At 43.0% G+C, this 23,815-nt stretch overlaps 1 protein-coding gene across 11 annotated transcripts in view; it reads left to right on the top strand.

Moving 5' to 3' along the window:
• The window catches only part of armc9 (armadillo repeat containing 9), a 146,407-nt gene that overhangs the window by 38,196 nt on the left and 84,396 nt on the right, over nucleotides 1-23,815 (top strand). For 8 of the 11 annotated variants that reach the window (XR_011885669.1, XR_011885670.1, XM_072255264.1 and 5 more), the window contains exons 10-11: nucleotides 9,530-9,568; nucleotides 10,749-10,786. Coding sequence is in view for 9 of the 11 variants with exons in the window: in XM_072255264.1 (XP_072111365.1) it covers nucleotides 9,530-9,568; nucleotides 10,749-10,786 (77 nt within the window). In the remaining 2 variants the exon portion in view is untranslated. The remainder of the gene's footprint in view (nucleotides 1-9,529; nucleotides 9,569-10,748; nucleotides 10,787-23,815) is intronic. The other 3 variants (XM_072255269.1, XM_072255268.1, XM_072255267.1) reach the window with 1 other exon arrangement.

The following is a 23,815-nucleotide window of genomic DNA, read 5'->3' as shown; positions in this document are numbered from 1 at the left end:
TACCATGACCTCTGGCTGTTCTCCCTCCCACTGCAGGATATTGTGGACGTGATCAGAAACATCTAGGATCCTGGCATCTCGGAGGCAAACTACCATCCGCGTTTCTTTACTGCATCCACAGAATTGCCTGTCTGACCCCCTAACTATAGAGCCCCTATCACTGCTGCCATCTCCTTCCTTTCCCTCCTTCTGAGCCACAGCGCCGGACACTGTGCCAGAGGCACAGCCACTGTTGCTTCCCCCAGGTAGGCTGTTTCCGCCCCCGCCCCCCCCCCCCCAACAGTACTCAAACAGTAGTACTTATTGTCAAGGGGTACAGCCACAGGGGTACTCTCTAGTACCTGACTCTTCCCCTTCCCTCTCCTGACTGTGACCCACTTGTCTGTCTCCCGTGGCCCTGGTGTGACCACCTGCCTATAACTCCTTTCTATCACCTCCTCACGCTCCCTGACCAGACGAACGTCATTGAGCTTCCTAACTCGGTCCCTTTGGAGCTGCAGCTCGACACACCGGGTGCAGATGTGGCCGTTCGGGAGGCTGGGAGACTCCAGGACTGCTCACATCTGACACTGAGCACAGAAAACCGACCTCACAGACATACTACTTCCTTTCCGCAATTAACACAGGTAAACCTACCTTGCCTCATTACTGCCTTATCTCATTGAGCCAAAGCCCTATCACTCTGCTACCTCTCACTCCGCTGCCCGCTCCGAACACTACCAGCTGGATATGGCGGTCTTTTTAAACTTTTCCCACTCTACTGGCTGACGTCACACGCCTGTGCAGTCTTGCCTCTCTTAGATTATGAAGACACGTAGTCCTCTTTTATTGTCATTTAGTAATGCATGCATTAAGAAATAATACAATATTTCCTCCGGTGTGATACCACAAAACACAGGACAGACCAAGACTGAAAAAACTGACAAAACCACATAATTATAACGTATAGTTACAACAGTGCAACAATACCATAACTTGATGAAGAAGTCCATGAGCACAGTAAAGTTCAAAGTCTCTCAAATGTCCCATATCTCACACAGACGGGAGAAGGAAGAAAAACTCTCCCTGCCATGCTTGACCACAATCCGTCTCTGAGTCATCTGAAAACTTCAAGCCTCCGAATCAGCATTTTTCACCGGAGGGCTGTGCACGTGCAGGCACGTCGCCATCTTCACCTCCTGCCCTTTTACCCTGAGTAGTAAAATGCCTTCACTCCGGAAACCCTTAGCTGTTCCACTCGCAGCCTTCTTGCACCGGATCAGAGACTGAATATTATCAGCTGTCTCTTTGTACTCCTCTTATCAGTTGCATTATCTTTAATGACATTCAAATATCAATTTACAATAGGTAGCCATTATTGCTTGTGATCGAAAATTAATTTCTACCTTAGTTGTCTCTGTTACTAAACGAGCAATTAAATAACAGTCCAATTGAACTAGTAAATCATAGAATATGGTTAAGTCCCACCATAATAATTTGACAATTCGTTTGTTTTTTAATTTTTCTGTATAAGTCTGTTACTAGTAACAATGATCATGAAGCTGTTTGGCTATAATTAATAACCCAGCACCTCATTCATGTACTGCAGGAAAAGAAAGGCTGATGGAACTTAACTATGACATGTGTGAAGTATTGCATTTTGAGAAGGTAAACCAGGACAGAATTTGCACAACTATTTGTCAGAGCCCAGAGGAATGCTATAGAACAGGGAGACCAAGAGTACAACTACAGAGTTCCCTGAAAACGGTGACACAAGTAGACAGAATAGTGAAGAAAATATATGGCAAGCTTGCATTCATCAATTGGAACATCACGTTACACCTGTGCAAGATGCTGCTGTGACTGCATGTGGAATATTGTGTGCTCTTCTGGTCACCAAGTTACAGGAAAGATGTTTTGTAGACTGGACAGCTGAGATGTAAGGAAAGATTGGATAGGCTGAGAGTGTTTTCGCTGCATATTAAATCATGAAGAGCGTAAGTAAAATGAATGGTCACAGTCCTTTTCAGAAGATAGATGAGCTTAACACTAGAGGGCATAGTTTTAAAGTGAGAGAGGAAAGATTCAAAGCTTAAAAGGGTGTTGGATATAAGGAACAATCTCTCAGGATGTAGTACTGGAGGAATAATTAGAACATTTAAAATACATTTATCTGTCTACATTGATCAGAGAAAGTTTAGAGGGTTAAGGGCAAAACACAGGACTAGCTTAAGCAGGCATCTTGCTTGTCAAGGACAGATTGGGCCAAAGGACATGTTTCCATGCTGTATGACCCTAAAGGATAATTTGATGTCCATATTTGTTTCTACCCATGCAAACACGAGGAAATCTGCAGATGCTGGAAATTCAAGCAACACACACACACACAAAATGCTGGGGAACGCAGCAGTCCAAGCAGCATCTATAGGAAGAGGTACAGTCGATGTTTCGGGCTGAGACCCTTCATCAGAACCAACTGAAAGAAGAGATAGTAAGAGATTTGAAAGTGGGAGGGAGAGGGGGAGATCCGAAATAATAGGAGAAGACAGGAGGGGGAGGGATGGAGCTAAGAGATGGAAAGTTGATTGGCAAAAGGGATACAAGGCTGGAGAAGGGAGAGGATCATAGGACGGGAGGCCTAGGGAGAAAGAAAGTGGGGAAAGCCCAGAGAATGGGCAAGGTGTTATAGTGAGAGGGACAGAGGGAGGAAAAAGAGAGAAAAAAAGGGGGGAAAAGAAAAAATAAATAAATAAATAAGTGATGGGGTACGAAGGGGAGGTGGGGCATTAACGGAAGTTAGAGAAGTCAATGTTCATGCCATCAGGTTAGAGGCTACCCAGATGAAATATAAGGTGTTGTTCCTCCAACTTGAGTGTGGCTTCATCTTGACAGTAGAGGAGGCCGTGGATAGACCTATCAGAATGGGAATGGGACGTGGAATTAGAATGTGTGGCCACTGGGAGATCCTGCTTTCTCTGGCGGACAGAGCGTAGGTGTTCAGCAAAACGGTCTCCCAGCCTGCATCGGGTCTCGCCAATATATAGAAGGCCGCATCGAGAGCACAGGACGCAGTATATCACCCCAGCTGACTCACAGGTGAAGTGTCGCCTCACCTGGAAGGACTGTCTGGGGCCCTGAATGGTGGTGAGGGAGGAAATGTAAGGGCATGTGTAGTACTTGTTCCGCCTACAAGGATAAGTGCCGGGAGGGAGATCGGTGGGAAGGAATGGGGGGACGAATGGACAAGGGAGTCATGTAGGGAGCGATCCCTGTGGAAAGCAGAAAGAGGGGGGCAAGGAAAGATTTGCTGAGTGGTGGGATCCTGTTAGAGGTGGCAGAAGTTACAAAGAATTATATGTTGGACCCGGAGGCTGGTGGGGTGGTAGGTGAGGACCAGGGGAACCCTATTCCTCGTGGGGTGGTGGGAGGATGGGGTGAGAGCAGATGTGCGTGAAATGAGAGAGATGCGTTTGAGAGCAGAGTTGATGATGGAGGAAGGGAAGCCCCTTTCTCTAAAAAAGGAGGACATCTCCTTGGTCCTGGAATGAAAAGCCTCATCCTGAGAGCAGATGCGGCGGAGACAGAGGAATTGCGAGAAGGGGATGGCATTTTTGCAAGAGACAGTGGGAAAAGAAATAGTCCAGGTAGCTGTGAGAGTCCATAGGCTTATACCTTGCCCATCCTCTGGGCTTCCCCTCCACTTTCTTTCTCCCTAGGCCTCCCGTCCTATGATCCTGTCCCTTCTCCAGCCTCGTATCCCTTTTGCCAATCAACGTTCCAGCTCTTAGCTGCATCCCTCCCCCTCCTGTCTTCTCCTATCATTTCGGATCTCCCCCTCCCCCTCCCACTTTCAAATCTCTTACTATCTCTTCTTTCAGTTAGTCCTGATGAAGGGTCTTGGCCCGAAACGTCGACTGTACCTCTTCCTATAGATGCTGCCTGGCCTGCTGTGTTCACCAGCATTTTGTGTGTTTGTTTCTACCTATGTGTTATTGGTCACCATATCCTTTAACACCCTTTCGATAAACTATACAATCAATAGTTAAAGAAAATGTACTAGCTCTGACTTGAGGGGAAGTATGCGTGAGGAATAATTCTTCCTGCAAAATCTGTATCATGTCAGTAAATTTAAAAAAAAACAAACAAAATATAAGTCTTAAAAAAGTACTTTACCCCTTGTTCTTTATGTCAGGGACATCTGATATTAGGTCACCTGAAATATATCAGCAGGTCTATGATATATGAGGAAATTGTCTCATGAATAATTAAATAGAACATAGAATAGTACAGCACAGTACAGGCACTTTGGCACACGTTGTTGTGCTGACCCTCAAACCCTGCTCCCATATAAGCCTCCGCCTTAAATTCCTCCATGTACCTGTCTAGTAGTCTCTTAAATTTCACTAGTGTATCTGCTTCCACCACTGACTCAGGCAGTGCATTCCACGCACCAACCACTCTCTGAGTAAAAGACCTTCCTCTAATATCCCCCTTGAACTTCCAACCCTTTACCTTAAAGCCATGTCCCCTTGTATTGAGCAGAGGTGCCCTGGGGAAGAAGTTCTGGCTGTCCACTCTATCTATTCCTCTTAATATCTTGTATACCTCTATCATGTCTCTTCTCATCTTCCTTCTCTCCAAAGCGTAAAGCCCTAGCTCCCTTAATCTCTGATCATAATCCATACTCTCTAAACCGGGAAGCATCCTGGTAAATCTCCTCTGTACCCTTTCCAATGCTTCCACATCCTTCCAATAGGGAGGAGACTAGAACTGGACACCACTCCAAGTGTAGCCTAACCAGAGTTTTATAGAGCTGCATCATTACCTCGCGACTCTTAAACTCTATCCCTCGACTTATGAAAACTAACACCCCATAAGCTTTCTTAACTACCCTATCTACCTGTGAGGCAACTTTCAGGGATCTGTGGACATGTACCCCCAGATCCCTCTGCTCCTCCACACTACCAAGTATCCTGCCATTTACTTTGTACTCTGCCTTGGAGTTTGTCCTTCCAAAGTATACCACCTCACACTTCTCTGGGTTGAACTCCATCTGCCACTTCTCAGCCCACTTCTGCAACCTATCAATGTCTCTCTGCAATCTTCGACAATCCTCTACACTATCTACAACACCACCAACCTTTGTGTCGTCTGCAAACTTGCCAACCCACCCTTCTACCCCCACATCCAGGTCGTCAATAAAAATCACGAAAAGTAGAGGTCCCAGAACTGATCCTTGTGGGACACCACTAGTCACAACCCTCCAAACCGAATGTACTGCCTCCACCACGACCCTCTGCCTTCCGCAGGCAAGCCAATTCTGAATCCACCTGGCCAAACTTCCCTGGATCCCATGCCTTCTGACTTTCTGAATAAGCCCACCATGTGGAACCTTGTCAAATGCCTTACTAAAATCCATATAGATCACATCCACTGCACTACCCTCATCTATATGCCTGGTCACCTCCTCATAGAACTCTATCAGGCTTGTCAGACACGATCTGCCCTTTACAAAGCCATGCTTACCACAGACGTAAGGCTCACTGATCTATAATTACCCGGACTATCCCTACTACCTTTTTTGAACAAGGGGACAACATTTGCCTCCCTCCAATCCTCCGGTACCATTCCCGTGGACAACGAGGACATAAAGATCCTAGCCAGAGGCTCAGCAATCTCTTCCCTCGCCTCGTGGAGCAGCCTGGGGAATATTCCGTCAGGCCCCGGGGCCTTATCCGTCCTAATGTATTTTAGTAACTCCAACACCTCCTCTCCCTTAATATCAACATGCTCCAGAACATTGACCTCACTCATATTGTCCTCACCATCATCAAGTTCCCTCTCATTGATGAATACCGAAGAGAAGTATTCATTGAGGACCTCGCTCACTTCCACAGCCTCCAGGCACATCTTCCCACCTTTATCTCTGATCGTTCCTACCTTCACACCTGTCATCCTTTTGTTTTTCACATAATTGAAGAATGCCTTGGGATTTTCCTTTACCCTACTCACCAAGGCCTTCTCATGCCCGCTTCTTGCTCTTCTCAGCCCCTTCTTAAGTTCCTTTCTTGCTACCCTATATTCCTCAATAGACCCATCTGATCCTTTCTTCCTAAATCTCATGTATGCTGCCCTCTTCCACTTGACTAGATTTTCCACCTCACTTGTCACCCATGGTTCCTTCACCCTGCCATTCTTTATCTTCCTCACTGGGACAAATTTATCCCTAACATCCTGCAAGAGATCTCTAAACATCGACCACATGTCCATAGTAGATTTCCCTGCAAAAACATCATCCCAATTCACACCGGAAGTTCTAGCCTTATAGCCTCATAATTTGCCCTTCCCCAATTAAAATTTCTCCTGTCCTCTCTGATTCTTTTCTTTTCCATGATAATGCCGAAGGCCAGGGAATGGTGGTCACTGTCCCCCAGATGCTCACCCACTGAGAGATCTGTGACCTGACCCGGTTCGTTACCTAATACTAGATCTAGTATGGCATTCCCCCTAGTCGGCCTGTCGACATACTGTGTCCCGGACACACTTAACAAACTCTGCCCCGTCCAAACCCTTGGAACTAATCAGGTTCCAGTCAATATTAGGGAAGTTAAAGTCACCCATGATAACAACCCTGTTATTTTTGCACCTTTCCAAAATCTGCCTCCCAATGCTCCTCTGTATCTCTGCTGCTACCAGGGGACTATAGAATACTCCCAATAGTGTAACTGCTCCCTTCCTGTTCCTGATTTCCACCCATACTGACTCAAAAGAGGATCCTGCTACATTACCCACTCTTTCTATAGCTGTAATAGTATCCCTGACCAGTAATGCCACTCCTTCTCCCCTTTCCCCCCTCACTATTTTTTTTAAAGCACTGAAATCCAGGAATATTGAGAATCCATTCCTGCCCTGGTGCCAGCCAAGAGTCTGTAATGGCCACTACATCATAATTCCATGTATGTATCCAAGGTCTCAATTCATCACCTTTGTTCCTGATGCTTCTTGCATTCTACTTTTACACCCTTTATTCTGCTTCTCTTTCCTCAAAGCCTCTCTATATGTTAAATCTGTCTTTACTCCATGCACTTCTTTCACTGCTCTATCGCTCCGGATCCCATCCTCCTTGCAAATTAGTCTAAACCCTCCTGAACCATGCTAGCAAACCAACCTGCAAGGATATTGCTCCCCCCCGAGTTCAGGTGCAACCCGTCCAATCTGTACAGGTCCCACCTTCCCCAGAAGAGATCCCAATGATCAGTTAGCCATGCATTCAACTGCCATCTCCTCCAATTCTTACCATCACTATCACGTAGCACTGGCAGCAATCCTGAGAATGCCACTCTTGAGGTCCTGTTCTTCAGCCTTCTGCCTAGTTCCTGAAACTCACACTTCAGGACCTCATCCCTCTTCCTGCCTATGTCATTGGTGCCAAGATGTATCACGACTTCTGGTTGATTTCCCTCTCGTACCAGGATGTCGTGCACCCGGTCAGAGACATCCCGGACCCTGGCACCCTGGAGGCAACAAACCATGTGGGTGTCCTTCTCACGTCCACAAAATCTCCTGTCTGCTCCCCTGACTATAGAGTCTCCAATGACGACAGCTCTCCTCTTCTCCGTCCCTCCCTTCTGCACCACAGGGTTAGACTCAGTGCTAGAGGCCCTGCCACCGTGGCTCACACCTGGTCAGTCGTCCCCGCCAACAGTATCCAGGACGGTAAACTTTTTATTTAGGGGAATGGCTACAGGGGTGCTCTGCACTACCTGTCTACTCACCTTCGCTTTCCCCCCTCTAACTGTCACCCAACGACCTGCTTCTGGCAGCCTAGGTATGACTACCTCCCTGTAGCTCTCATCTATGACTGCCTCATTCTCCCTTACGAGTCGAAGGTCATCTAGCTGCTGCTCCAGATTCCTTACATGGTCTTCCAGATCGCCCAGCCGTATGCACTTCTGGCAGATGTGACTCTGTGGGAGAGGGGCGTTCCCCCAAGACTGCCACACCTCACATGAGAGGCACATCACCGTCTCAGGAGGCATTGTAAAGCCTAACTGGGAGCAAGCTTGTCCTCCGCCTCTTCTCGTCGAAGCTTCTCAAGTCAAAGCCTCAAAGCTCCACTCCTTCTTTGGCCCACCCACTCACTGGCCGCTTTCCACAGGCCGCTCTGCTTGAGCTACCCCTCTATTTATTTGTTTGAGCTGTTCAAATTGCTTGGTCACCTGACCTCGATTGCCCAATCAGCTGCTTTCTGAATCATGAATCATGAATAGTTTGCTCAGCTTTTTCATATTTTTCCCTATTTCACCTTATTTTATTAATATGTGGAAATAATTACTCAATTCCCTGGAGTTCCAATGCCATTGAAGTTGTTAGTTTGATGCAACCACCCCTCTCCATCAAGGGTATAAACATACATACTACCTCAATGAAAGTAAGTGTGCTTCTGAGCATGGTCTGTGGCTCTGTGCACAGAAGAATTCAGCAATGTAGGTAAAATAGTAATTTCCCTTGAAGATTTTCAGCAAAGTACAGGGTCCAGAAGTGGTAGAAATGAGACTTGTCCACTCTCTGTTGGTCAACCTTTTAAGCTATGTTCACCCTCTAAGCCAAAACTACCTGTCTGTTAAGTTTGATTTATCCATTACTTTTGTAGTGGCTGACTGCTGTTACTAGCTAAGCATTGTCATTAAAAAACTAGCTCTTATTTTCAGATTCCTTGACTTTGCTCATCCACATCTCAAACTCCTGAATTTAATTCTGCATTATTCACACCATATCTTCAGTATCCAAAACCATAAGCTCCAGAATTCCTTTTCTAAATCTTTCTTTCTCTTTATACTTCTTACTTAAAGACATCAATTGAAAATTTACATTTCACACAAAATGCTGGAGGAACTCAGCAAGTCAGGTAATTGAAACATCTGCATAGAGCTGTTGTCTTGGTTATTTTACCCAGTTTTACCTTCCAGTTTGACGTGGCGTCAGATTTTGATTGATGGTGCTTCTGCAAAGTACTTTGGTATGTTATAGGTGCAAGATTAATTTTCTTGTTCAAGTAATGCAATCGTATGTTAACAAAAGTATCTCATTGTATAGTTTTACCTTTAGTCTGTCTTTTACAAATTTTATTTTCTATTTGTCAGATGTCATAATAGCCATTATGATGTTATTTACTGTGAATTTACTATCAAATCTTATATTTGTTGCCTTAATTATCTTGATGGCAGATTAAATATCATTAACATTTACATTTGTTATATTGGACTTTTTAATATGAGGAATATTTAAAAATTTGCTTTCAACTATATACGTAATTGCAGTTTTAATAATTTTGTTTGCATTTAAGCTTCATCCATTTGCTCTCAACATTTTCATGTATAGCTTTTCAGTTTAATCATATCCTTCTATGGTTGGTGGAAGCTAAAGGGCTACATCTACATGTTTTATTTGCTTTAATATGTTTATTATTAGGATTTAAAGGTTATTTTTCAGATTTTCTAACTTATCTGAATGTTTTCTATTTGTTGTCCGATTATCTATCCAAAAAAAGGATGTTTACATTAAGAGTCCTTGTAACAGTGAAGGATCTGTGAGTTTCTAAATTTCTTTCTAGACTTCAGAATATCTGTTCCTGTCCTACCTTTTTTTGATTTCTATCTAATTATATGTTTTTTTGCCATGTACACAGCATATTATAAATTTAATGTTGAAATAATTACATACTGTCTTCCAGGTGTTCTGAGAAGCTTAACTAAAATTAAGTAGGGTCTAATTAAAGTAATCAATAGATCTCAGGAACTCAAATTTTAATGTGATTGTCAGAAAATGTTGCTGAAAATAACAATGGGTTGCAACAGTTAACTAATGAATGGTCATTCAGTTTCTCATTCCTGTTGCAATACTGTAAGTGAAAAAGTAGTGTCATTATCTTGTCTAATTTTCCCTAAACCTAGAAACACCAAATGAAATTAAGTCATACTCTAGGCTCATTAGTACTGATTCAGCTAAATGGTTGACAGAATGCAGGTTTTGGTTTGGATTTATTGAATAAGGAACTTTTTAATGGATTATCAGTTTGAGTTCTGCATTGTGCAGAAGCAAGTTTGCATTTGGTCAATACTTAGTGGAAGTCCCCACTCTTCAGAAATGTTGTTAATGGCACCTGGTAGCAGTGAACTTTAAAACAGATTCCTCTATAATTACCAAACATTGGAAATCTTACTAATTAAAATTAATTCGATATACTTATTAGAAAAATTGGATAAATCCCCTTCACTACAAAAACCCTACCTGTGCTGCATATGGCCCAAGTTAATTCTATCTGCATATGTGAAGAGGAAAACATTTAATTCAGAATTAATTTCAGCTAAGGTTTATATGGCAGTGCATCTCCCTCACAAATTTTTACACTTCAGGATATTTTCTGTTAATTCCTTTGATGAAGCTATTTGGCCTGTATTTCTTAATTTACTTTATAACATGATTCTATGCTGGTGTGCTAATTTTCTTGAGCTACTTACAGCCAATGTATAGCATGAAGCTTTGGATATGCCTTATCTTGCTTGTCATTAAGTGCAATGCATGTTATCGGTACGAAAAAACGTTTGGGTTCGCTAATGAAATGCCAAAATTACCATTATTCATAAAGGTCTTGCACTTGGGTATCTGCTGATAATCTTTCCAAGTTCATCCTTTAATACTGCATGTATCAATTGATTCAATTATAATTAAACCAATCTATTTTAATAATTCATTTTCTTTAAAAATAGGCGTCATCAATGCTGAGGGCATCCATAGTTCCTACCATGTAAGTCAATGCTTAATGGAAAAGTTCAAATTGAATTTGTACTACTGCATGAACTGTGGTGCTATTTTTATTTCTTACAGATCCAAGATATGGTTTTTAATGTTTACTGCAGTACTCTTTCCTTGCTGATCGATTGCTGTGAAACAAGTCTGATTCAGTTATTTGAAAATAAAATATATGGGTGTCTTGTGAGTTTAGCAGTTAGCACAATATTATTACAGTTCAGGGTGTCAAAATTCAATTCTGGCGCATCAGTAAGGAGTTTGTATGTTCACCCTGTGACCATGTGGGTTTGTTCTGAGTGTTCTGGTTCCCTCCCACAGTCCAAAGATATACTGGTTAGTAGGTAAATTGGTCATTTTAAATTGCCCTGAGATTAGGCTAGGGTTAAATAGGCAGGTTCCTGCGTGGTGCAGCTCGTTGAGCCAGAAGGACTTGTTCCATGCTGTATCCCTAAATAAATAAATAGACCTCTCGGGTATATTATTTGAAACATATTTATCTATCTCATTTTAGGATAACAAGATGCAAGTTTTTCTTCTCACTTAAGACTGAGATATGACACTGCTTATTTCCAATTATTGCTTGTTTTAGAATTTATTTAAAGGTAATAAGCAAGATTAACTTAAGAATATTACTTATATTCTTTTAGACCATTAGGTGTAGCAGCAGAATTAGGCCATTTGGCTCATCGAGTCTGCTCCACCATTTCAACATGGCTGATCCAATTTTCCTCTCAGCCTCAAACTCCTCCCTTCTCCCCATATCTCTTCATGCCCTGACCAATGAAGAATCTATCAACCTCTGCTTTAAATATAGATAAAGACTCGGCCTCCTTAGCTGCCTGTGGTAAAGAATCCCACAGATTTGCCACTCTCTGGCCAAAGAAACTCCTCCTCATCTCCATTCTAAAACAATGTCCCTCTGTTCGGAGGCTGTTCGCTTTGGTGTTAGACTCTCCCACCACAGGAAACATCCTCTCCACATCCACTCTGTTAAGGCCATTCACCGTTCGATAGGTTTCAATGAGGTCACCCCTTATTCTTCTGAATTCTAGTGAATACAGGCCTAGAACCATCAAACGCTCTGCATATGGCAAGCCATTCAATCCTGGAATCATTTTTGTGAACCTCCTTTGAACCCTCTCCAGTTTCAGCACATCCTTTGGTAGATAAGGGGTACAAAACTGCTCACAATACTCCGAGTGAGGCCTCATCTGTGCTTTATAAAGTTTCAACATTACATCCTTGTTTTTATATTCTAGTCCTCTTGAAATGAATGCTAACATTGCATTTGCCTTCCTCAGCACTGACTCAATCTGCAAATTAGCCTTCAGGGAATCCTGCACAGGGACTCCCAAGTCCCATTGCACCTGAGTTTTTTGTAATTTTTCTTCATTTGGAAAATAGTCAGCCCTTTCATTTCTTCTATCAAAGTGCATGACCGTGCACTTCTTGACACTAGTCCATCAGTCACTTCTTTGCCCATCTTCCTGATCTAAGTCCTTCTGTAGCCTCTCTGCTTCCTCAAAATTACCTGCCCCTCCACCTATCTTCATGTTATCCGCGAACTTTGCAAAAATGCCATCAATTCCATCAACCAAATCATTGTCATATAACGTAAAAAGAATTGGTCTCAACATAGACCCCTGTGGAATGCCAGAAAAGGATCTTTCTACTCCCACGCTTTGCCTCCTGCCAATCAGCCAATGCTTTATCTATACTAGAATCTTTCCTGTAATATCATGGGCTCATAAGCAGCCTCGTGTGGCACATTGTCAAAGGTCTTCTGAAATCCAAGTGCACAACATCAACCTTTGTCTATCCTGCTTGTTATTTCTTCAAAGAATTCCAATAATTTGTCAGGTACGCTTTTTTTCCCAAGCTGACTATGAAATATTTTATCATGTTGCTCTAAGTACCCTGAGACCTCATCCTTAATAATCAACTCCAACATCTTCCCAACCACTGAGATCAGACTAACTGGCCTATTGTTTCCTCTCTTCTGCTTCTCTGTCTTCTTGGAGTGAGATTTGCAATTTTCCAGTCTTCTGGAACCATTCCAGAATCTGGTGATTCTTGAAGGATCATAACTAATGCCCTCATGGTCTCTTCAGCCACCTCTTTCAGAACCCTGGAGTGTACACCATCTAGTCCAAGTGACTTATCTACCTTCAGACTTTTCAGTTTTACAAGAACTTTCTCTCTGGTTGTGGTAGGAGGGGTGATTGATATGTTCGTGGCCGAAGGTAGAAGGAGTCAATTTTAGAAAACCTAGCACATTTATTTTTCAACATAGTCCCCTCCTACATTTACACACTTAGTCCAGCAGTCATGGAGCATACGAATCTTGGACCTCCAGAAAGTGTCCACAGATGGGTGATTGATAAGTTTGTGGCCTAAGGTAGAAGGAGATGAGTTATACAGCTCTCGTTACATGCACATGCAGGTCAACTCTTTGAGTGATTATCCAGAAAGTTTGAAGTTAATAACTCATCTCCTTCTACTTTAGGCCACAAACTTATCAATCACCCTGATAAGTTATTAACTGATGAGTTATTAACTTCAAACTTTCTGCATAATCACTCAAAGATTTGACCTGCATGTGCATGTAAAGAGAGCTGTATAACTCATCTCCTTCTATCTTAGGCCATGAACCACGAACTGCTCTAAAAAGCCATCTTGTAGGCACTCCAGAAACTCCCCCTCCTCAAATCCAGCATTAACCTGATTTTCCAATCTACCTCCATATTGAAGTCCCCATGACTATTGTAACATTGCCCTTTTCGCATGCATTTTCTATTTCCTGTTGTAATGCGTAGGTCACATCCTTACTACTGTTTGGGGATTTGTATACAATTCCCAGCAGGGTAATCTTATCCTTGTAGTTCCTTAGCTCTGTCCATAATGATTCAACACCTTCTGACCCAATGTCACCTCTTTCTAATGATTTGATTTCATTTTTTACCAATAGAGCAATACCACCCCCTTTTGTATTCCTGCCTGTTTTTTCAATATGATGTTTATCCTTAGACATTAAGCTCCCAGCTATAATCTTCATTTAGCCATGATTCAGTGATGCCTACATCATACCTGCCATTCTACAATTGTGCTGCAAGTTCATCTACCTTATTCCATATACAGGTGTCCCCTGTTTTCCTAACGTTCGCTTTATGAAACCTTGCTGTTACGAAAGACCTACATTAGTTACCTGTTTTCGCTAACAGAAGGTGTTTTCACTGTTAGGAAAAAAGGCGGCGCGCAAAAAAAGCAGTGCGCGCCCCGAGCAGCCAAGCTCCTCCCCCAGAACTGCATTCTAGCCGGCATTGCTTAAATATGTGCCTGTGAGCAGCCATTAGTAAGATAAGTTCTAAGGTATCGGAAAAGCCTAAAAGAGCTTGTAAGGGTGTTACACTTAGCGTAAAACTAGACATAATTAAGCGTTTCGATCGTGGTGAACGAAGTAAGTACAAAGTGAGTTTGGCTTGTGGAAGTTGACGAAGATGATGTTGAAGAGGTCTTGGCATCCCATGACCAAGAACTGATAGATGAAGAGCTGATGCAATTGGAAGAGGAAAGGATAACAATCGAAAACGAATGCAGTAGCGAACGGACTGAAAGTGAAGTCGTCCAGGAACTGAACGTGAAGCAACTGCATGAGATTTTTGCTGCAAAAATTGCAGAAAAGTACGACTTTAATTTTGAAAGGGTACGTCGGTTTAGGGCATATTTGCAAGCTGGTTTGAGTGCTTACAAAGAACTGTATGATAGAAAAACGCACGAGGCTAAGCAGTCAAGCATACTGTCATTTTTCAAGCCTTCCACATCAGCCACAGCAGACAACAAACCTCAATCTTCGACATCGAGGCAGGCAGAGATAGAAGAAGATGACCTGCCTGCTCTGATGGAAACAGACGACGATGAGGTGACACCCCAGTGACCCACCACCCCAAGCCGCAGGCCATGGACCGATACATTGCCGCAGAGAATTCAGCGGTAGCCAGGACGCACCCAACACATCCTTAAGGAAAAAGCTGATTAATTAGGTGCTGCCCAGCACGTAAATGTTGGCCCAGATCAGAGGCGATTGCCGATCACATTGCCTCTGTTAGCAAACTAGTTACCTCACCTTCAGCACTACTATCCGTCTTTCTTACAATACTTCCTTCGCTGAAATATACACAACTCAGGACACTAGTCGCAGCATGCTCAACCTTTTGATTCCTAACTTTGTCTGAGGTCTTATCAACATCTGCCTCCACAACCTCTCCACTAACTGTTCTGGCACTCTGGTTCCCATCCCCCTGCAACTCTAGTTTAAACCCTACCATGCAGCATTAACAAACCTTTATGCTGGGATATTCCAGCAGAAGTGGTAGAGGCAGGTTCAATATTGTCATTTAAAGTAAAATTGGATAGCTATATGGACAGGAAAGGAATGGAGGGTTATGGGCTGAGTGCAGGTCGGTGGAACTAGGTGAGAATAAGCGTTTGGCCTGGACTAGAAGGACCGAGATGGCCTGTTTCCATGCTGTAATTGTTATATGGTTATATGATATTAATCCCGCTCCTGTTCAGATGCAAACTATCCCCTCTGTACAGGACCCACCTTTCCTAGAAGAGAGTGCAATGATCCAAAAATCTTCTGCCCTCGCTCTGCCACGAACTCCTCAGCCATGTATTAAACTGTATAATCTTCCTAGTTCTGGCCTCACTGGCACGTGGCACAGGTAGCAATCCTGAGATCACAACCCTGGAGGACCTGCCCTTTAACTTAGCACCAAACCTCCTGAACTCCCAGTGCAGAACCTCGTCACTCATCCTACTCATGTCATTTGTACCTACATGCACCATGACCTCTGGTTGTTCACCTCTCCCACTTAAGAATGCTGAGGACTTGATCCAAGATATCCCGCACTTTGGCATGTGGGAGGCAACATACCATCCAGGAATCTCGTTCTCACCCACAGAACTTCCTGTCCATTCCCTTGTCACCACAGCGTGCCTCTTCTCCCTCCTTTCCTTCTGAGTTACAGAGGTAGACTCAGTGCTGGAGACTCAACCACTGTAACTTTCCTCTGTCAGGTCATTCTTTCCCCCCCTCCCCCACCCAGATGGTGTCTAAAGTGGTATATCTGTTGTTGAGAGGGATGATCACAGGAATATCTTGCACTGACTCCTTAACCCTTTTCCTCTTCCTGACTGTCACCCAGTTTTCTGTGTCCTGGGTGTAACTATATGTCCTATTTATCAGAATCAGGTTTATTATTATCGGCATGTGTTGTGAAATTTGTTAACTTAGCAGCAGCAGTTTAATAAATAAACAGATATATATATATATATATATATATAAAATAATATAGAAAAAAACAAAATATTAATAATAATAAATAAGTAAATCACTTACAGTATACGTATATTGAATAGATTAAAAATCATGCAAAAAAACCCCAGAAATAATATATATTAAAAAAGTGAGGTAGTGTCCAATGGTTCAATGTCCATTTAGGAATCAGATGGCAGAGGGGAAGAAGCTGTTCCTGAATCGCTGAGTGTGTGCCTTCAGGCTTCTGTACCTCCTACCTGATGGTAACAGTGAGAAAAGGGCATGCCCTGGGTGCTGGAGGTCCTTAATAATAGATACTGCCTTTCTGAGACACCACTTCCTAAAGATGTCCTGGGTACTTTGTAGGCTAGTACCCAAGATGGAGCTGACTAAATTTACAACCCCCTCAGCCTCTTGAATGATCCGGTGTTCACCCATTTCCAGCTCCAACTCCTTAACGCAAAGTGTTAGAAGCTGCTGCTGGATGCATTTCTCGCAGCTGTAGTCATCAGGGACACTGGAGGTCTCCCTGCCTTCCCAAATCCTGCAAAAGGAGCATTCCGCTGTCCTGCCTGGCACCTCTACTGTCCTAGCTGAGCAGATATAAGAAAGGAAGGCAAAAAACCTAACCTTGAGCTTTTCTTTCCTTTGGTTTCTCTGACTGAAGCCTCCCTTCGTTAAAACCTCAAGATTATGACTCTGACTCTGTCCACAAATGATGGCTGCTGTGCTTTCCCCTGCTTTCCTTTAATTTGCTCTTAATAATCAATCCCAAATGCTGATTGGTCGCTGGTCAAAGATTTTTTTTGTAGCAACCTGCTGCTGCCTGATTGAAGTCCCTCCTCTCAAAACTTCTAATGTCCAGATTGGCTGCTGGTCAAAGCTCTTTAGTTCCACTCCTCAAAGTTTCTTTTTCTTACTTATACTTAGTAAGCACATTAGCTTAGAAATTTAATCATTTTGATACCCTAGAGCAAAATGTGATAATGATTGCTTCAGACTGCTTTGCATTGCTCCGAAAATTTAATCAGGCCCTTCCTGGAGTGATTGATTAATCATTGCACAAGAGATGACATTCTTCACACAGTGCTCGATTTGGAATACTATGAGGATAATGAGACCCAATTCTCCTTGGAATGACCATCGTTGACCATATGCTGGGTTTTAATAATCCACTATTACATTGAGGCTCAAGTAAGTTAGGTGTGGTACAAGGGTAATTGGTTGGCACCCATCACCAAATTTTCTGTCATTTTCCCCTGGCTGTACTCTTTGATGGTCCCATTACTGTGATTTCCCCTGCAGCTCTGGTTCTGTAGGATTCTGACCATCAATTTTCCCAGTCATTGTCCCCATCCATCTCATGGTCCAGAGCCTTTTCCTCAGTCACTTGGTTCTTTTATGCTTGGACCATTACTCCCCTACCACCTTCTTCCTCCCAGCCACATCCCTGATCTTCAGCTGTTTAATGGATTAGTGTTCAAAGCCAACTACTCCTGGTAAAGTCGATCTGTCAGATCTTTGTGGCCCAGGAGACTCTCATATATCACTTCAAATTCCAGTCTCTTAGGCAGACCCTTGTTCTACACATCTCTCCAATCTATTTACCTAGCTTGCCTAGTGGAACTCCTGGTACTGATCCGTAACTAATGACTGTCAGCCTTTCTTCTGCTGTGCACGGCCTCTACTTCTTTCCTGGATCCAACCCCTGTTCAGGTAACACATGCTCAACTACAAACATGTGTGGTGTGCATTCAGTAACATCCAGTTTACTGAAATTTGCAGTGCCAGGCTACAAACAAAACAGTCATTGGTGCATCACTACAAAAACCATTCAGGTGTATGAGAATTTCAAGACCTTATTCTTCCCCTTCTCAAAGATGCTAGTGAAAGAATTTCTGAAGGAGATTTTGCCCCAGAATCAGAAGGTTGTCAGTCAATGCACCTGAAATGAAAATTCAGTTTCTGTCTCCACAACTGCTGCCTGAAACGCTCTGTATATCCAGCATGTTCATTTTTTGTTTTCTAGTATCTTTTTTTTGCCTTTTGAATCAAAATTCAAGTCAATAACTTTTCATTAGTATGAGGAAAAGCTTGAAAGCAATGTAAGTTTTCCATAGCAGAGAGGGGGAAAGAGTGGAGAGAACAAAGGAATTGTTGGTGGCAGTATGAAGGCTGAGAATGAAGAATGACACAAGTGATACCAGTGAGAGGGGGTGGTGAAAGATTGTTAATTGCTGCTGATCTGTCTGGATGAGAGCAGACGAGAGAGTGGATAAAAAGCAGGAAATGAGAGTTACAAAATACAGCAGATGCTGGAAATACCCAGCAAATAATTCAGTGGGGGAGTGGAAGAACAGTTAACATTACAGCTTGATGATATTTTTATCAGTACTTATAAAAAACAGCTACTAGTCATTGATAAGACCTGAGGGCAATAATGTGCCTTTTGTAGGTAGAAGAAATTAATTTTGTTAGGCATTTAATTAATTCACACAACTTCACGAGACAAAAGCGCTTGTTTCTATGCTGTACTGTCTTACATTGTATGGGCAAAGAATTAGCAGATAGAGTTTAATCATGGGCACTAGCCTCCCCAGCACTGAGGACACCTTCTAAAGGTCATGCCTCGAAAGTTAGCATCCATTATGTAGGACTCCCATCACCTAGGACATTTCCTCTTCTCATTGCTACGATCAAGAAAGTACAGGAGCCTGAATACAACACACTCAACATTTCAGGAACAGTTTCTTCCCCTCTGCTATCAAATTTCTGAATGGACAGTGAGACCACGAACACTTCCTCCGTATTTTTTCCATCTCATTTTGCACTTTTTTTTACAGTATATACTCTATGCATATTGTAATTTATAGATTTTATTACTAATGCAATGCGCTGCTGCCATAAAACAACAAATTTCACGACATGTGCCGATGATATTAAACCTGTTCCTGATTCTGATTCTGGAAGATCAGATGCTGTTCCTCAAGCTTGCATTGGATTTACATTGAAGAAATAAAAGAAGAAATTGCTGGGACCTAGACAAAGACTTTTGTATCTTCACTAGCAAAAGCCAAGGACCCAGAGTACTGGAAAGTAGCCAATCTTGTTCCTTTGTTCAAGAAGGGAAAAAGAGATAATCCAAGAAATTATTAGAAGATGAGCCTCACATCAGTGATATGGAAGCTATTGGAAAGGATTCTTAATGATAGACTATATGCCGTTTGGAAAAAACTTGGCTTGTTTTTCCAAATGCTTCAAGTAAGGCAGGTCATTTATGACAAACTTACTTGTATTTTTTTGAAAGGATGACAATTGTAATTAATAAAGGTAGAGCAGTGGATGTTGTCTACATGGATTTTAGTCAGACAGTTTGCAAGTCCCTCATGGTAAGATAATCCAGAAGGTTAAGGTACATAAGATCCACAGTGACTTGTTAGTTTTAATTCAGGTTTGGCTTGACCATAGAAAATGGTGGGGGTGCAAGGGTGTTTTTCTGGTTGGAAAACTAAGACCATTTATGTTCTGCAGAAATTAGTGCCTGAGCTTTGTGATTTGGATGAAAATGAAGATGGAGGTGTGTTGGTAGGTTTGCAGCTGACACAAAAATAAGTGGTGTGGGCAGTATAGAGGGCTATCAAATGATACAACAGAAAATAAATCAGTTACAGACGCGGCTGGAGGATTTGTGATAGGTCTTGAGCCTCTATTTAGTGGTAGGTGATATAGGTCTCTGATAGATATTTGTACGATTATGAAAGGCATAGATAAAGTAGACAGCCAGTCAGTATTTTTTTTCCCAGTGTCAAACTTTCTGATACTAGAGAGTATGCATTTAAGGTGGGGGGGGGGGTAAGTTCAAAGGAGATGAGTGGTGCAAGATTTTTTTTTTAACAGAGAGTGGTGGGTACCTGGGATGCGCTGCCAGGAATGGTGGTGGAGGCAGGTATGATAGACGCATTCAAGCGATCTTAGATAGGCAGAAGGGATTAGTTTAAATTAGCCGTTTAATTAATTCACACATTTTCTGGGACAAAGTGCCTATTTCTATGTTGTACTGTTTTATGGGCAGAGAACTAGCAGAGTTTAATTTGAGCAAGTGTAAGATGTTACACTTTGGTGGCTCTAAATGTAAAATATATGTTTAATGAAAGGACCCTTAACAGCACTGATGATACTGAGGAATCTTGGGATCCATGTCTTGGGTTGTGTTATATAAAGCACTGGAGGCTGAGGAGAGATTTATAATTTATGAGAAGCTTAGAAAGGGTACACAGTCAGAATCTTTTTCCCAAGGTAGAAATGTCAAAAACTAGAGGAGATGTATTTAAGGTAAGAGGGTAAAGTTGAAAGGAAATGGGCAGAGCAAGTTTTGTTTTACATAGAGAGTAGCAGGTGCCTAGAATGGACAGGTTGGAGAATGAAGGAAGCAGACTCAATAGTGGCATTTAAGAGGTTGTTAGACACTGAGGCTGCAGTGAATGGAGGGATATAGATCATATACAGACAGAAGAAAATTAGTCTAATTCAGCAACATGTTTGGCACAAGTTTTGAAGGCCAAGGGGCTTGTTCCCAGGGCCGGACTTTAGGCAGGGCTAGGCTGGGCTGGGCTGGGCTGCAGCCCAGGGGCCAGAGCTGCAGAGGGGCCCAAAACAGGTAGCTATCATCATGGCGGACAAAAAAAAAATACGAGGGTGGAGCACAGAAAAGAAAAAAGAAAGAAGAAAAAGAGGACCGTGAGAAAGGAGCATTAAAAAAGACACTGAAATTGACAAGAATTTCTTAAACCTGTTCTCGATGATGCAGCACTGCCATCGCTCTTGTCACAGTCTGAGACTGGTGAACAAATGGAGACTTGTTCAACAGCTAGAACCAGCAACAGCATTAGCACAGGACCACCGTCCTTGCCACAGTCAGCAGCTAACGTTGAAGAGGCAAAGAGCATGACTTTGGGATTTCTGATCACAGAGGCCTCCGAACAACCAAGTCGGGCCGCCATTAATGTTAACGTTACCGCTACTGAGGATTCATACAGCACCGATCCTGCTCTCTGGGGAAAGGAAACGTTAGATGATTCAGTCCGAGAATACTGGGCTAAGAAAGGGCTGGAGTCCTGCCAGAATAACGAGGTGGATATCAAAGCTTCCGAACAAGTATACAAACAGCAGAGATGTTTTTTCTCCAAATTTCACTTCAAACGCAAGCTGGTAAATGATGAGTACATATCAAGGCAATGGCTCTTATATTCCCCTTCCACCGGCTGTGTGTTTTGTTTTGCATGCCACATCTTCAGTGATGGTAACTGTCAGTCCATCTTCGAAACTGGCTTTAGCAACTGGAAACGTGCCGCTCAGCGCATAGGAGAGCATGAAAATAGCGAACACCACAGGAAAACGATACTGACCTATGTTACACTAGCGTCTAACAGCAGAAGAATAGATACAGAGCTACAAAAACAGTTCGAGTCAGAGTGTGTCTACTGGACCGACATATTGAGAAGACAATCCTGACAAACCGAGTTGGGGAACTGGAGCTGGAGCTGGATGAACTTCGGATCATTCGGGAGGCAGAGGCAGAAATAAACAGGAGTTACAGGGAGATAGTCACCCCTAAGAGTCAGGAGCCAGGTAGCTGGGTGACTGTCAGGAGAGAGAAGGGGAATAGACAGAATGAGCAGAGCACCTCTGTGGCCGTTCCCACTAATAATAAGTACATCATTTTGGATACTCTTGATGGGGACGACCTACCAGGGACAAGTTGCAGTGGTTGCGTCTCTGGCACCGAGACAGGACCCTCAGCTCAGAAGGGAAGGAGGGAAAAGAGGAGAGCAGTAGTGATGGGGGATTCGATAGTTAAGGGGACAGATAAGAGTTTCTGTGGAAGAGATCGAGAATCCCAGATGGTCTGTTGCCTCCCTGGTGCCAAGGTCCGCGATATCTTGCATCGAGTTTTCGGTATTCTCAAGAGGGGGCGTGAGCAGCCGGATGTCATGGCCTATGTAGGGATCAATGACATGGGTAGGAAGAGTGAGGAGGTCCTGAAAGGTGAGTTTAGGGAGTTAGGCACCAAGTTAAAGGACAGAACCTCCAGGATAGCAATCTCAGGATTGCTCCCAGTGCCACGTGCAGGGTGGTTTAGAAATAGTAAGATAGCGCAGATCAACATATGGCTGAAGACATGGTGCAGGAGGGAGGGCTTCAGATTTATAGATAATTGGGCAGTTTTCCAGGGAAGGTGGGACCTGTTCTGGCAGGGCAGTTTACATCTGAACTGGAGGGAGACAAATATTTTTGCAGGTAGGTTTGCTAGAGAGGCTCCAGTGGATTTAAACTAGATACGGGGGGGGGGGGGGGGACCAGAGTGCAGGAACAGATGAAGGGGAGAAGGAAGAAAAAGAAAATAGTAAAGTTGTTTGCACCGTTAGTGATAAACAGAGAGTAAGAGGTGGAAAATTTCTTAAATGCATTTATTTTAATGCTAGGAGCATTATGAGAAAGGTAGATGAGCTTAAAGCATGGATTGATACCTGGAAGTATGATGTGGTAGCTATTAGTGAAACATGGTTACAGGAGGGGTGTGATTGGCAACTAAATATTCCTGGATTAATTGCTTCAGATGTGATAGATTGGAGGGACAAGAGGGGGAGGTGTTGCATTGCTTGTCAGAGAAAATATTACAGCGATGCTCTGGCAGGCTAGAGTAGAGGGGCTCGTCTAGGGAGGTTATTTGGGTGGAATTGAGGAATGGGAAAGGGGTAGTAACACTTATGGGGGTGTATTATAGACCACCAAATGTGGAGCGAGAATTGGAGGAGCAAATTTGTAAGAAGAGTGCAGGTATTTGTAGTAAGCAGAAGGTTGTGGTTGTGGGAGATTTTAATTTTCCACACATATGATAAAGTTTAAGGGAATGGGGGATTCTCAGATTCCTGTGAACAATGGATTAAGTACTGACTATGTCTGTGACTGCAGTGTGTTTGAATAATGTCTCACAGCTGCTTTCTTTGGAGCAAGATGATTAAAGTTCGCCCAGATCCACATAAGATGTCTCTGGGCTTTTCACAACTTTTGATTTTGATAAAAAGCAGTACCTGATGGAAATTAGACAGAACATTCCATTTTTAATTAAAGCATAAATTTGACAGATGTTCTTATCTTTGTAATTAAGTTGTGGCTCCAGCAAACCAGATAGGACATTTCCTTTTTATTTAAGGTGGCTGGAGTGTCTAACAAACTGATTGTTCTCTGTATCAATAGTCCATTGACTTGTCTGGAATGGTTATCAAACTGACTGTTCTTTTGTATCGGTGGCCTTACAACTTCTGACAGTTCTGACATCGGGCAGTGAACTTGTAGAACTGCCGGGGAGATGAGAAAGAGTCTCTCCCTGATGTCGGGTCCAAGTTCACTCACCAGCTGAGCTGGAAGAAACAAACGGGTGAAAAGATAAGTAACGATCTTTTTGTGCTGTCGTTATTTGATCCAGCAAAGTTACGTTTACAAGTAGACTGGGGAGCCCATACTGTAAAAGGGCTGGATGGTTTGGAGTTTGTAAAATATGTGCAGGATAGTTTTTTGCAGCAATACATAGAGGTACCAACTAGAGGGGCAGTGTTGGACCTCCTGTTAGGGAATGAGATAGGTCAGGTGTCGGAGGTTTGTGTTGGGGAGCACTTCAGGTCCAGTGATCACAATGCCATTAGT

Source organism: Mobula birostris, chromosome 4 (genome assembly GCF_030028105.1).
Source record: "Mobula birostris isolate sMobBir1 chromosome 4, sMobBir1.hap1, whole genome shotgun sequence".
NCBI lineage: Eukaryota > Metazoa > Chordata > Chondrichthyes > Myliobatiformes > Myliobatidae > Mobula > Mobula birostris.
Note: the sequence above shows the minus strand (reverse complement) of the source record. Positions and strands in the feature narration are given on the sequence as shown.